Source organism: Oncorhynchus nerka, linkage group LG15, assembly GCF_034236695.1.
Source record: "Oncorhynchus nerka isolate Pitt River linkage group LG15, Oner_Uvic_2.0, whole genome shotgun sequence".
Taxonomy (NCBI): Eukaryota; Metazoa; Chordata; class Actinopteri; order Salmoniformes; family Salmonidae; genus Oncorhynchus; species Oncorhynchus nerka.
Window position 1 is genome coordinate 65,035,889 of NC_088410.1, and position 14,410 is coordinate 65,050,298.

General features: G+C 42.9%; 1 protein-coding gene across 7 annotated transcripts in view; it reads left to right on the forward strand.

Annotated features, from left to right (window-relative positions):
- The window catches only part of rad18 (RAD18 E3 ubiquitin protein ligase), a 71,643-nt gene that overhangs the window by 25,969 nt on the left and 31,264 nt on the right, over positions 1-14,410 (forward strand). For all 7 annotated transcript variants that reach the window (XM_029683231.2, XM_029683236.2, XM_029683232.2 and 4 more), the window contains one exon: positions 12,161-12,301. In XM_029683231.2, the coding sequence (XP_029539091.2) occupies positions 12,161-12,301 (141 nt within the window). The remainder of the gene's footprint in view (positions 1-12,160; positions 12,302-14,410) is intronic.

A 14,410-nucleotide genomic window follows, 5' to 3' on the forward strand; every position in this document is an offset into this window, starting at 1 on the left:
CGACGCCAGGAGCGGAGTCAATCACCACCTTCCGGAGACACCTGAAACCCCACCTCTTTAAGGAATACCTAGGATAGGATAAAGTAATCCTTCTCACCCCCCTTACAAGACCTAGATGCACTATTGTAAAGTGGCTGTTCCACTGGATGTCATAAGGTGAAAGCACCAATTTGTAAGTCGCTCTGGATAAGAGCGTCTGCTAAATGACTTAAATGTAATGTAAATGTATTGATCCTGCTTCATTATGTGGGGAGGCCCTCGTATGGCTAAGGACCAACTCGCCAGGAAGACCATACGCTCCCCTGATAGCTGTGTTACTGTATATCTGAGAAGGTCTCTGTCTGGAGGGGCTGTTTGAAAGTGCACCTGAGGGAGTGGAGATGTGCTGGAGATGTGATTAAGCATCAGGGACTGTCACTGCAGCAGACATGAAGAGGAGGGAAACGTTTAGGTTTGCTGGGGTGTTTCAGTGTCTCTTTAGGGAATAACTCTGAAAAGTAATAGACTTTACCCAGCAGGAGGAAACTGAGCCAGATTGTGTTTGCATTACCAGACAGAGGGAGAGAGAGAGTTTGTTAGTTAAAGTGCTGTGATAGCAAGAGGAGGATAAAAGGTGGGAGGAACTAGAAATAGCTTGGTGGAGCTAACTTTGAGAAAGAGGGATATTGAAATATTAATGGCACCTCACAGAGGGGGGTTCTATAAATAGCTGGTGTGCTGTGATAACTGATCCGTCAGGCCAGGGTCGGCCCGCGCAAGTAGTATCGCGATACCACAGGAAAACATTTAGTGTCCTAGAGTCCTGTTCGCCCTGTCCCCTGACTCTTGTTACCGTTTTCTTAATGTTCGTGCTACACAAAATATTTTCTACTCAATACAACACCTTGAGATGTTTCTACAACTTGATTGGAGTCCACATGTGGTAAATTCAATTGGTTGGACATGATTTGGAAAGGCACACAACTGTCTATATAAGGTCCCACAGTTGACAGTGCATGTCAGGGCAAAAACCAAGCCATGAGGTTGAAGGAATTGTCCGTAGAGCACCGAGACAGGATTGTGTCGAGGCACAGATCTGGGGAAGAGTACCAAAAATGTACTCAGCATTGAAGGTCCCCAAGAACACAGTGGCCTCCATCATTCTTAAATGGAAGAAGTTTGGAACCAGCAAGACTCTTCCTAGAGCTGGCAGCCTGACCGAACTGAGCAATGGAGGGAGAAGGGCCTTGGTCAGGGAGGTGACCAAGAACCCAATGGTCACTCTGACAGAGCTCCAGAGTTCGTCTGTGGAGATGGGAGAACCTTCCAGACGGACAACCATCTCTGCAGCACTCCACCAATCATGCCTGTGTGGTAGAGTGGCCAGACGGAAGCCACTTCTCAGTAAAAGACACATGGCAGCCCTCTTGGTGTTTGCATCTAAAGTACTCAGACCACGAGAAAACAACAATATTCTCTGGTCTGATGAAACCAAGATTGAACTCTTTGGTCTGAATACCAAGCGTCATGTCTGAAGGAAACCTGGCACCATCCCTACGGTGAAGCATGGTGGTGGCAGTATCATGATGTGTGTATATTTTTCAGCTGCAGGGACTGGGAGACCAGTCAGTGGAAAGATGAACGGAGCAAAGTACAGAGAGATTGATGAAAATCTGCTTCAGACTGGGGCGAAGTTTCACCTTCCAACAGGACGACGACCCTAAGCACCCAGCCAAGACAACGCAGGAGTGACTTCGGGACAAGTCTCGGAATGTCTTTGAGTGTCCCAGCCAGAGCCCAGACTTAAACCCGATCAAAACTCTCTGGAGAGACCTGAAAGTAGCTGTGCAGTGATGCTCCTCATCCAACCTGACAGAGCTTGAGAGAAGAATGGGGTAAACTCCCCAAATACAAGTGTGTCAAGCTTGTGGCGTCATACCCAAGAAGACTCGAGGCTGTAATCGCTGCCAAATGTGCTTCAACAAAGTACTGAGTAAAGGGTCTGAATACTTTGCTTTGTCATTGTGGGGTATTGTGTGTAGATTGAGGGGAAAAAAACAATTTAATCCATTTTAGAATTAGGCTGTAACACAACAAAATGTGGAAAAATTAAACGGGTCTGAATACTTTCCGAATGCACTGTGTATTCATAACGATCTGAATGTCATTGTGACAGGAAGGGAAAAACACTGCATGAAACCTTTACTCTTCAGTAAACAGAGCCACACAGACTGTCCCTCCCTCACGCAATCTGTCTCCCTCTCTCTCATAAACACACACACCATTCTCTCTCCCACAAACGCATACACACGCTGCTCCCAACTTTAAAAACGTTAGGCACCAAACAGAATTTAAGGAGCACCAGAAAGAGAGATTTTTGATATAGTTTAGGCATCCATTCAGCCTATATGATTCCTACAGTACCTTTTGAAGCCCATGTTATGAGTATTGAAGCAGACACATTTCCTTTCTTCTTGTGCCAATCAAATTTGCCCAGAACTACTGTCAAGTTAGCAGGTTATTAGCTAGGTAACATGACAGAACAATGTTGTTTATCAAACCAATACCTAGTGACCCATAATTTATTTAAAATGGTCCGTGACATGGTTTGTGAAATTGTATAAAATGCGCACAAAAAATGTAGCTCCAGTAATATGGGTCATATTTTGTTTTACTGTTTGAGCTAGAGACTTTGCTGTGAAGCTGCAAGCATACCTGTTGCGCAGTGGTACTCTATTTGTCCTCCCTGTCAGCGAACTTGCAAAGCCTACTCCGACTGGCCTGTGCTCTTTGTTATATCAGCTCCGCATGCTGCTCCAGTGTATCAAATGTACAAATGTAACAACAGAAGACTCATCAGGGAATACATCCCCGTGTGCTGTCACGGACCAATTTTATTTTTTAAAACTGATTGAGGAATAGATGTGCAGGAAGAGCAGATGGAGAGAAGCAGGTGAGTTATGGCTGGAAAGGGAGGCGTATGTGCACATAAAAGTGAAGTGGACATTATTGGACCGACACTTACCAGAGACTAGTTTGCTTAAAAATATTCAACAGAATTTTATATACAAAACTGTATTAACATTTTATAAGAGGAATCAGCGGGATCTTTACTTTGATTGAGCTAAAATATATTTGGTAGTATCCTATTAAACGGTACTACGGTATTCTAAAATGTTGGTATCATGACGTTTTAGTACCGTGATATTACCTCGGTACTGGTATACCGTGCAACACTAACACACAGTAGACAGACAGACAGATATAGACACACGCATACACAGGAACACAGAGTGCTGGCCACATGCAGTAGGTTGAAGCAGTCTCGCTATCGCTTCCAAACGTGAGAAAGATTGCCGCTCTTAATGAATGTACCTTCCACCCACAGTGTGTTACTGTTGTATTATTGAATAGCTGGACCATCGAACAATGCCAAACCAAACAGATCTCTGTCAATGGAGACCAGTGTTATTATTTCCCCTCAAAAGTAAGCTGCACCTTGCTCCTGTGCCCTTGGCAGGTTATGGTAGTAATCTGTCAGCCCGGGGCCTTCCCAGAGGCACACTGAAATGATTGTGGCTCCACACTGCTTAACATATACACTATACAGTGTATAACACCATATGTACCTCATACACTATGTACCTCTGCATGTGTTTCTCATTCATCAAACATCTGAGATGCATAATAAGCCACTTATTTGCAATCAAAGCTAAATCAAATTGTATTTGTCACATGCGTTGTAAACAACCGGTGTAGACTAACAGTGAAATGCTTACTTGTTGGCTCTTTCCAATAATGCAGAGAGAAAGAAAATAGAGAAGTAAAACACACTATAATAAATACACAACGATAACTTTGACTCGGTACACCGTGTATATAGCAATGTCCCAGGGGTAAGAAGTAATTGAGGTAGATATGTACATATAACTAGCAATAAATGGACAGATAATAAACAGTAGCAGCAATACAGTAATAAAACAGTAATACAAGTTAGTGCAAAAAGTGTCAATGCAGATAGTCCGAGTAGCTATTTGGTTAACTATTTAAATAACTATTTAGCAGTCTTATGGCTTGGGGGAGAGACTGTTCAGGGTCCTGTTGGTTCCAGACTTGGTGCATCGGTACCGCTTACCGTGCGGTAGCAGAGAACAGTCTATGAATTGGGTGGCTGGAGTATTTGGCCATTTTTAGAGCCTTGCTCTGACACCGCCTGGTATAGAGGTCCTGAATGGCAGGGAACTCGACCCCAGTGATGTATTGGGCAATACGCACCACCCTCTAGTGCCTTGCGGTCGTAGGTCAAGCAGTTGCCATACCAAGCAGTGTTGCAGCCAGTCAAGATACTCTCAATGGTGAAACTGTAGAACTGTTTCAGCCCCCCTAGGGGGAAGAGCCACTGTCGTGCCCTCTTCATGACTATGTTGGTGTGTGTGGACCATGATAGATCCTTAGTGAAGTGGACACCGAAGAACTTGAAGCTCTCGACCCACTCCACTACAGTCTCATCAATATAAATGGGGCTGTGCTCTGTCCTCCATTTCCTGTAGTCCTCAATCAGCTCATGTCAGTGAAATGTCTTTCTTGAAAACTCAAAACCCAACAATGCATAAATCAATAATCAGTTCCAATACTATATTTGCAGTGTGCAGGGATACTGGAGGGTTGGAGGTAGATGTACAGTGGGGCAAAAAACTATTTAGTCAGCCACCAATTGTGCAAGTTTTCCCACTTAAAAAATATGTGAGAGGCCTGTAATTTTCATCATAGGTACACTTCAACTATGACAGACCCAAAAAAATCCAGAAAATCACATTGTAGGATTTTTAATAAATGTATTTGCAAATTATGGTGGAAAATAAGTATTTGGTCACCTACAAACAAGCAAGATTTCTGGCTCTCACAGACCTGTAACTTCTTCTTTAAGAGGCTCCTCTGTCCTCCACTCGTTACCTGTATTAATGGCACCTCACGTCATGTCTGGAGGAAACCTATTACCATCCCTACGTTGAAGCATGGTGGTGGCAGCATCATGCTGTGGGGATATTTTTCAGCGGCAGGGACTGGGAGACTAGTCAGGATCGAGGTAAAGATGAACGGAGCAAAGTACAGAGAGATCTCCAGAGCTCTCAGGGCCTCAGACAGGGGGGAAGGTTCACCTAACAACAGGACAACGACCCTAAGTACACAGCCAAGACCACGCTGGAGTGGCTTCGGGACAAGTCTCTAAATGTCTTTGAGTGGCCCAGCCAGAGCCTGGACTTAAATCCGATCAAACCTCTCTGAAGAGACTTGAAAATAGCTGTTCAGCGACGCTCCCCATCCAGCCTGACAGAGCTGGAGAAGATCTGCAGAGAATAATGGGAGAAACTCCCCAAATAGAGATGTGCCAAGCTTATAGCATTATACCCAAAAAGACTTGAGGCTGTAATCGCTGCCAAAGGTGCTTCAACAAAGTACTGAGTAAAGGGTCTGAATACTTATGTAAGGAATAATTTCATTTTTTTATTTGTAATAAATATGTATAAAATATGTTTTTGCTTTGTCATTATGGGGTTTTGTGTATAGATTGAGTGCAAAAAAGCTGTAATGCAATTTTCTTTTGATAAATTCAAGCGGTCTGAATACTTTCCGAGTGCATTGTACCGTATACCGGGTATTTGGAAATAGCCACGGTATGGTTTGTCAATACCATCAATACCGTTTAAACTTTTTCTTTTGAATTTTTCTATTCATTTCAATATTTGTAGCCTCTTAAATAAATACCTGCAGTCAACTTGTATAAAATGTTAGAAGATAAAGCAGATTGCGTTCTTCATTTCACCTGTCACATTATTTTAAATGTATATTTCTTATGCGAATTCTGCGTTAACGAGACCCCTAAGTTAAACTTGCTAGTTATTTAGCTCAGTAAGTAGCTGAATTAATAAGGCAACGGAATCATATTGTGTTGGCTTTCTGCCATGTTTGAGAAGTCAATGCCCTTTGGATGAGTTATCTGTACAGCTGCCATCTTTTGATTTCCTTGCGTTATTTTTCTCCTCTCCAGTCTCGGCCTGTCTGCTCCTCCCCCATCTACTACAAGCAGAGCAAGCAGGCCCGTTGCCCTGGCGACTCCAGATTCCACACAGACACAGTGTGTACACACTCTGCTCCAGAGGCAGTACTGTTCATTTGCAAGATATCTCATTCATTTTCACTTGTAAATGTCCTAACTCACCAAAAATGACATTCGGTAGCTCCTTCCTATATATGTATGACTTTGAGATGGAATGCCTGTCTTTGCAACAACAACAAAAATAATTTGCGCTCGTTAGCAAATTTATCTAGCAAAATTCGCTATTACTTTGAAGTGCTCCTGAGTGTTGCGGTGTTCTAAGGCATTGCATCTCAGTGCTAGTGGCATCACTACAGACCCTGGTTCGATCCCGGGCTGTATCACAACTGGCCGTGATCTGGAGTCCCATAGGGCAGCGCACAATTGGCTCAGTGTTGTCCAGGGTTTGGCCAGGGTAGGCCGTCATTGTAAAATAAGAATTTGTTCACACTAACTCGCCTAGTTAAATAAAGGTTAAATAAAACAATTATATTACTTGTGCTAATTTTGGGCATCTATTACCAGAATGCTAATAATGGGCTTTTTGCAGGGTTTTTTGATGCTCCCTTGTGTACTAAGCCGGTAATACTGTAAATCCTTGTGCCAACGCTAGTTAGCATTGGCTCGAGAAAGTACCTCTAATTTCCTTCATTCTGGACACAGACATTCATCTGACTCTGGGGAAGGAGATAACGTAGGAAGTAGAAAAAGTAGAAAGATCATTGCCAAAATCCCAAAGTATCTCTAAGATATTTGAAATATGTTCAGTGTTATTTTCACATTCATCTGCATAATTTAAATCTAACATGAATTTGCACGAGACACAGTCCACTTGATCAATAGTTATTGCTCTAGTATCTTATGGTGCCACTGATGCTAATGACATTTATAGTGCAACCAACTGGTCTGGTGCAGCCATCTAAAGGTTGCAGTGGCGATATTCACACAGCTTCTAAGGACATGTACATAAGTTTCACATACCAAATTTCATGGCCCCATGTGCATCGGTTCAGTTCTTATAGCCCTGGTGTGATATGGTGCCATCTAGTGGCTGACTTTGAATGCAGAAACTAATAGAGTTTTTCATCTCGTCATACCGTTCTTCTCTCATCCCAGGATTTACAGTATTACCGGCTTAGTACACGGGAGCGCCAAAAAAAACTGCAAAAATTGTATCTACTAGCATGTTCCATCTTTTATTGAACTGTTGCTAGAACGTTTTCGTTTAGAGACCAAAATGTTTAATAAGGTATTAGAAAAAAACACTTGCCTTTTTCTGTCAACTCTGACAACCATCTCGTCTTTCTGTCAACTCTGACAACCATCTCGTCTTTCTGTCAACTCTGACAACCATCTCGTCTTTCTGTCATTCTGATTTCCAGAAGCCGCAATTTCACCTCAAACTGATTAAACCCCAATTTATTTCTGTCTTATTGCCATCAGGTAACATATAGCCCTCTCGTATGCCTCCATGAATCCACAGTTTTGCGCATCCATTATTTTTATTTTCTCTTAAAGACTATTTGCCCTCCCGCCATCAAGTAGTATTTTGGAAGTTTCACCATTAAAGACATCTGTTTGATGTTGTCCGTGAACGCTGCTCTCCTGAGCTGGATCAAAGCCTGAGACAATAAGGCCAGATAAAGGTCATGATGATGTTCTCTTCTTTCTTCTCTGCTCCCTTTTTCTCTCTTTCTCTCTGAACTCATGTTTGGAGGCAGGTCGTTGTGAAATTTTATCAGTGGTGACATTTGCGCAAGTTGCCCATAGATCTGTCGTCGTGTGGTTGACGGACGGTTTACCTATAAGGAGGTGACGCCATGATTGGAGTCACATCAAACATGACATTTCCTGGAGACAATCTTTGTGCTACTGAGGAAGATGTCCTCTGCTTTAAGTCAGTTACTGGAACAAGCAAGGCAGCAGTATGGATCTTGAAGAATTGCTGTCAGGATGTCACACAGATAATATTTGGAACAGATACCAGGTTTTGAGCTCATTTAGATATAAATTACTGGTTTGATAATGATCTATATTTCTCCATGCAACTGTTCTTTCTTCATTACAGCTCCGACTCAAACTACAGCCAAGAAAGTGGTTTGTCGCTCGGGCTACATATGAAACTGATTTCTTTAGCTACAATATTTTGGTAGCAGGCATTGTACGAATTAGCATTCATTCTTTACATAGAACACCCCTGTCTACGAAACAAACACGTGGTGGAAATTAATTAAATTAAACTATGATTTGCTTCATGTAATATGCAGAATGAACGTTAAATAGCTTGTCGTTATATCAAACCCAACAAATAGCCATGAGCAGGATCTTGTATTAACATGTAAATGAGCCATGTGGTGAGTAATCAACCCATGGATTGTGAGCATTCACCTTGGCTCTCTGAATACTGCTCTAACTGAATGGTGTAGTTCACGGAAGTTCTATTTTTATTCCTCCCAAAATATTCAAATATTCAATGTCATCAGAACATGTCCAATAACATGTATGTTCTTTGACCTTCATTTAGTGTATTCGAGAATCTTCAAGGTGGAAACCTGTCAAAGCCAAGTCACAAAGTCTGATTCAGTCACTGGTCTTCGAGGCCTAATCTGAGTAAAAAGAAAAATGAGTATGTCTTTTGTTTGAAATATTAATGCCTCGGAATCCAAAACGCAATGATAGCCCTTTTTTGTTCTTGCTTTGTGAAGTCTGCGGATAAACAAGCAAACCGGTGAAATGTATCAGTGTTCTGCAGCTGAATATCTCAAGTTGGTGAATCTGGCACCTTGGTTTTACTTTATAGTACATGTGCAAACAGAACAGTACTGAGAGTTGGGGTTCGGGGAAAGGTGGCATGAAATGGAGGGCTAATGCGGACCATGCAGTAGGACCATGCAGCTGTAGAGCACCAGCATCCCCATAAACACACACACCTCAACTCAATTTACTGTAAACATTGGACCTGCTGGAATGTTAGGTGCCACAAGGCTGGCCTAAGCGGCTGCAGCCAGGGTCCAATACTTTCAGAAAATGAGGATTTACAGTATCTATTATGTCCTTGGTGGGAGAATGAGAACTAATTTCTGGTCTGGTCTTAGGGATTTATTTGATTGTATATACTGGTTTTCTGTACAAGATATGATGGTGATCAGAATGAGATTCTTCTGAGCAGATTCCAGAGGATCTGCTGTAGTCACATAGTCAGATCATCAGAGGTGAGTGGATGTTAGTTGTGCTCAGGCTGAGAGAACACAATGTCCTGCATTACACGGCTATAACAGGCATGTCAGAGGAAAGGAATCTCATAATGAAATCACTTACCTACAGGCGGTTGTAATTGAATTCTGGCCCGGGTGCGTGTGTTCTGTGTTTAATCTGGACTACTTTGGGCCTAAGTTGTATTGACAGGACACATGATATGAGGAGTTTAATTTGCACAATAATAAAATAGGGCTGTACAGTACCTTATTTTACAATGTACCAGTATTTGACGCACAGACCGGTTTGGGTTTTTACTTTACCTTCTATAATGGTATTTCAATGTTTGGTTTGTTGAATGTGATGCGCAACTCCAGTGCTTGTAATGTCCGTTTAATACTTTACTCCGTTTGCTACATGTAGTCTTTCTGCTACATGTAGTCTTTCTCCCTCTCCTCCTGCTTGCAAGAACTGTGAATCAGTTTGCTAGCTAGCAAGAACTGTGAATCAGTTTGCTAGCTAGCAAGAACTGTGAATCAGTTTGCTAGCTAGCAAGAACTGTGAATCAGTTTGCTAGCTAGCAAGAACTGTGAATCAGTTTGCTAGCTAGCAAGAACTGTGAATCAGTTTGCTAGCTAGCAAGAACTGTGAATCAGTTTGCTAGCTAGCAAGAACTGTGAATCAGTTTGCTAGCTAGCAAGAAATGGGAATCCGTTTGCTAGCTAGCAAGAAATGGGAATCCGTTTGCTAGCTAGCAAGAAATGGGAATCCGTTTTCTGGCTAGCTATGCTGAACTTGAAAGACTGTTATCAAAACAGTCTTTGGAACACCTTCCGGAGACACCTGAAACCCCACCTCTTTAAGGAATACCTAGGATAGGATAAAGTAATCCTTCTCACCCCCTTAAAAGACCTAGATGCACTATTGTAAAGTGGCTGTTCCACTGGATGTCATAAGGTGAAAGCACCAATTTGTAAGTCGCTCTGGATAAGAGCGTCTGCTAAATGACTTAAATGTAAATGTAATGTAAAATGCTTGCCACTTCCCACACCATGCCCTGACCCCTGTCACTCAAGGAAAAACCAGTTGCTCAACTTTCATGCAGTTCACTCTGCTGTCTGGTCTGCATGGTCAGATAGATGCAGAAAGACGTTGGTGACAGCGATGCTGCTTTCTACAAGCGTTCTATAACTACATTATTAGTTTGTATCTTACTGTCTGCAAACTACTGTCTTAGGTCCAAAAGGCTTCTTAAAAGCTTCTACCCCCAAGCCTTAAGACTCCTGAACAGCAAATCAAGGGGCTACCCAGACTATTTGCATTGCCCCTCCCCCCTCTTTATGCTGCTGCTACTCTCTGTTTATTATCTATGCATAGTCACTTTAACTCTACTTACATGTACATATTACCTCAATTACCTGGACCAACCGGTGCCCCTGCACATTGACTCTGTACCGGTACCCCCTGTATATAGCCTCGCTATTGTTATTTTACTCCTGCTCTTTAATTATTTGTTACTTTTTATGAAACATTTTTAGTTATCTATTTTTCACTTTACACTTATTTTTCTTAACTGTATTGTTGGTTAAGGGCCTGCAAGTAAGCATTTCACTGTAAGGTTGTTGTATTCGGCGCATGTGACAAATAACATTTGATTTGATTTGCTAGTTTGTCTAATGCTAATCGCTAGAATTGAGTGGGAAACGTCGATCAATGTTATCAAACCCATAAACTCTCTGTGGCAAAACTCCCCAATAAAAGGAGCTGGAGGCGCCTGAAAACTCTGAGAAATGCGTAACAAAGTCGCTAAATAGGCAACACTGGGATAGGCGAAACATGAATATGTTAGCTAGCTAGCTATTTTCGTTTGATGTTGGATTGAACAGTATAAACAATCAGAATGGAGAACGCCCCATTGAAATCACGTATTTGTGTTGCCACCTTAGGGTCATGAACTACTCATAAAGCATATTTAGAACTTTTATTATTCAGAAACAAAAAATACTGCCAAAAAAAACCAAATAAAATGATATTTTGGCCATATCACCCAATCCTAGAATGAAACATCTTTTCAGTCAAATCTGTAACCAGGTATAAGGTCTGAGTATAAATATTTTTAGGATAGCATGTGCTTTTTGTTTCTCTCAGATCCATTGTTTTGCAATAAAAGCCCTGAAATTGTAATTTTTCATTTTTTTTTTTGTTGGCTGAATTGAACCCGTCTGTTTCTGCACTCAACTTGAATGCCTTCTGCTGACTTGATCCAATAGCTTTGTCTGCCTTAATCGTATTGGTTTTCATTTGTGGTTTAGCTCATGTTTTAATGAGTTTGTTTTTCCAGCAGAAACTTGCGGTTTAATTTGATCTCTTATCATTGAACTGTTTCTGTGTAGGCTGATAAGCTCTCGGAGAGGCCTTTTTATGGAGCTCACCCTCGTCTGTCTATCATATTAGTAAAACCCTTGTCTTTTTTCTTCTACTATTTAAAACAAAAACATCCTCACAAACCTCCCATGACACACTGTCCTTTACCATCACTGTAACTGAATGGCTGTTCTCAACAATGTACTCAGAGAGGGGTCCTGTATTCTAACACACCAGACCTTATATTAACATTGGTTATCTTCCAGAGCGCGTGTCTCTAGTTATGATATAATAAGCAGGGGGGAGTTTGTATGATCGGTGCCTTGATGTATCTGGGTCTTAAACCACGCTTGTTTCTCCGTGTTTGGATGTGGGTTTTTGTATAAAAGGGAATCAAACTGCAGTTCTCCCTCTATGCCACATTCAGAAACAGGATCTGTCTGATTACGTGTGTTACTGTGTATGTGCATGTCTGATCTTTGCATGCCTAACCTGGCTTCTGACCTCTCCTCATCTGTATTACAGGGAGGCAGCATAACAGTGATTTCTCCCGCCTTATCGCCCAGGTCCGGGGTCGCCTGGAAAATACCAGGAAGAGGGAGATGAAACAGAAAGTGAGGGATGAGGGAGTAGAGGAGGACCGGAGAGCGGGCTCCAGCTCTGCAGGTACCACCGTAACCCTCATTAACATGTTGAGCGGATTAAACAAGGGTTAGCACCGTCGCCACGGAATATCTTACAGCCCCCAGCCTCCCCAGCAGAGCTCATAGTCCATAAGCAATTTACAAAAGGAGAGAGACGCAGGGACGGTTTCTATATGAAGAACCCTCTCTGTATTCCTGTTCAGGGGGATTTGCTATCACAACCTTCACATCGTCACTCAGCCCCAGACCTGTGATGGCTTCTCTTCAGGTGGTCACGGTTGATCAGGGCCAGGGTTCAGCTATACACCCAGCAGCATGGCCACAAGGCTATTTTCTCCCCAAAATGTTTTTTTTTATCCTTTGCATCTTATGTGAATTTCCAAGATGGTATAGCAGTTGGACGTGTCTTTGTCTTATCCCGTGTAAAAAGGCATTTTTTCCCCCCATAAATACTTTAATCTCAGTTTCCTCTACAAACTAAATATACTTTCCTGCGACCCGCCTCACCCAATGTGGTACAGATCTGCTGAATCTTATTCCTTATAACTGGAACCTCCATCAGGAGCTAGCCAGCTAACTAGCTACTAGCTATCAGTCTTTGTTAGCCACGGTTAGCGGTCTTCACTTTTAGCTAGGACACCAGCCAGCTTTAGCTCGGACAATACCTGCCAGTCTGCACAGCACAATATCAACCCAGAGCATATCGGACTGCTTCTCTCTACCACATCACCGGATTCCTGCCGCAAACTCTGGGCCATTACCTCGGATCATCCCAGCTAGCTAGCTGCAATCGCATGGCTACTGTTAGCTAACGCCTCTGTCCTGAAGCAAGCACCAGTTAACCTTGGGCTAGCCTTGAGCTAGGCCCATATACCAGCTAACTTATTGGGCTACAATACCTCTTTTGCCAATTGTCCTGGACCCTTTATTGTTAACACAGAGCCCTGACGATCCCTCACGACTGGTCTGCCGACGTAATCGTCCAATGTGGTTTCAACAGGCGATTGTGATGTCGCCAAAGACCCATCCGCTAGCCCCGGCCCGCTAGCTTTCTGAACGCCGTTGTCGCCCACTCGCCTAGTGTAGTAGCGACTACCGAACGGCTCCCTGACTCACCTATTGCTGCTCATTGGACAAATATGATCACTCGGCTACACAGCTGATGCCTGCTGGACTATTCACAAACTCGGTACCTCTTTTTGTTTGTCTGTCGGCCCCAGCCTCGAACTCAGGTCCTGTACGTACCTAACTGACCCTCTCTGCCCATTCATCGCCATTTATTCATTGCTGTCTTAGCTCTCCCGATCAACACCCGTGATTGCCTTATGCCTCTCTCTAATGTCAATTTGCCTTGTCAACTGCTATCTCGGTTAGTACTTTTTGTTTTATTTAATTGTAGAGCTCCCAGTCCCGCTCAACATGCCTTAGGTAGCTCTTTTGTCCCATCCTCCACACATGCGGAGACCTCACCTGGGTTAACTGGTGCCCCCAGAGATGCAATCTCTCTCATCGTCACTCAATGCCGAGGCTTACCTCCACTGTACACACACCCTACCATTCCCTCGTCTGTACATTATGCCCTGACTCTATTCTACCACCCCCAGAAATCTGCTCCTTTTATTCTCTGTTCCCAGCGCACTAGACGACCAGTTCTTATAGCCTTTAGCCCTACCCTTATCCAACTCCTCCTCTGTTCCTCTGGTGATGTAGAGGTTAACCCATGCCCTGTAGCCCCCAGTACCACATCTATTCCCCAGGTGCTCTCATTTGTTGACTTGTGTAACCGTAAAAGCCTTGGTTCCATGCATGATAACTTCAGAAGCCTCCTCCCTAAGTTTGTTTTATTCACTGCTTCAGCACACTCCGCCAACCCTAATGTCCTAGCCGTGTCTGAATCCTGGCTTAGGAAGGCCACCAAAAATTCTGAAATTTCCATCCCCAACTACAACATTTTCTGCCAAGATAGAACTGCAAAAGGGGGTGGAGTTGCAATCTACTGCAGAGATAGAACTCTGCAGGCTGTCATACTATCCAGGTCTGTGCCCAAACAGTTCGAGCTTCTACTTTTAAAAATCCACCTTTCCAGAAATATGTTTTTCACTGTTGCCACTTGTTATAGACCCCCCCTCAG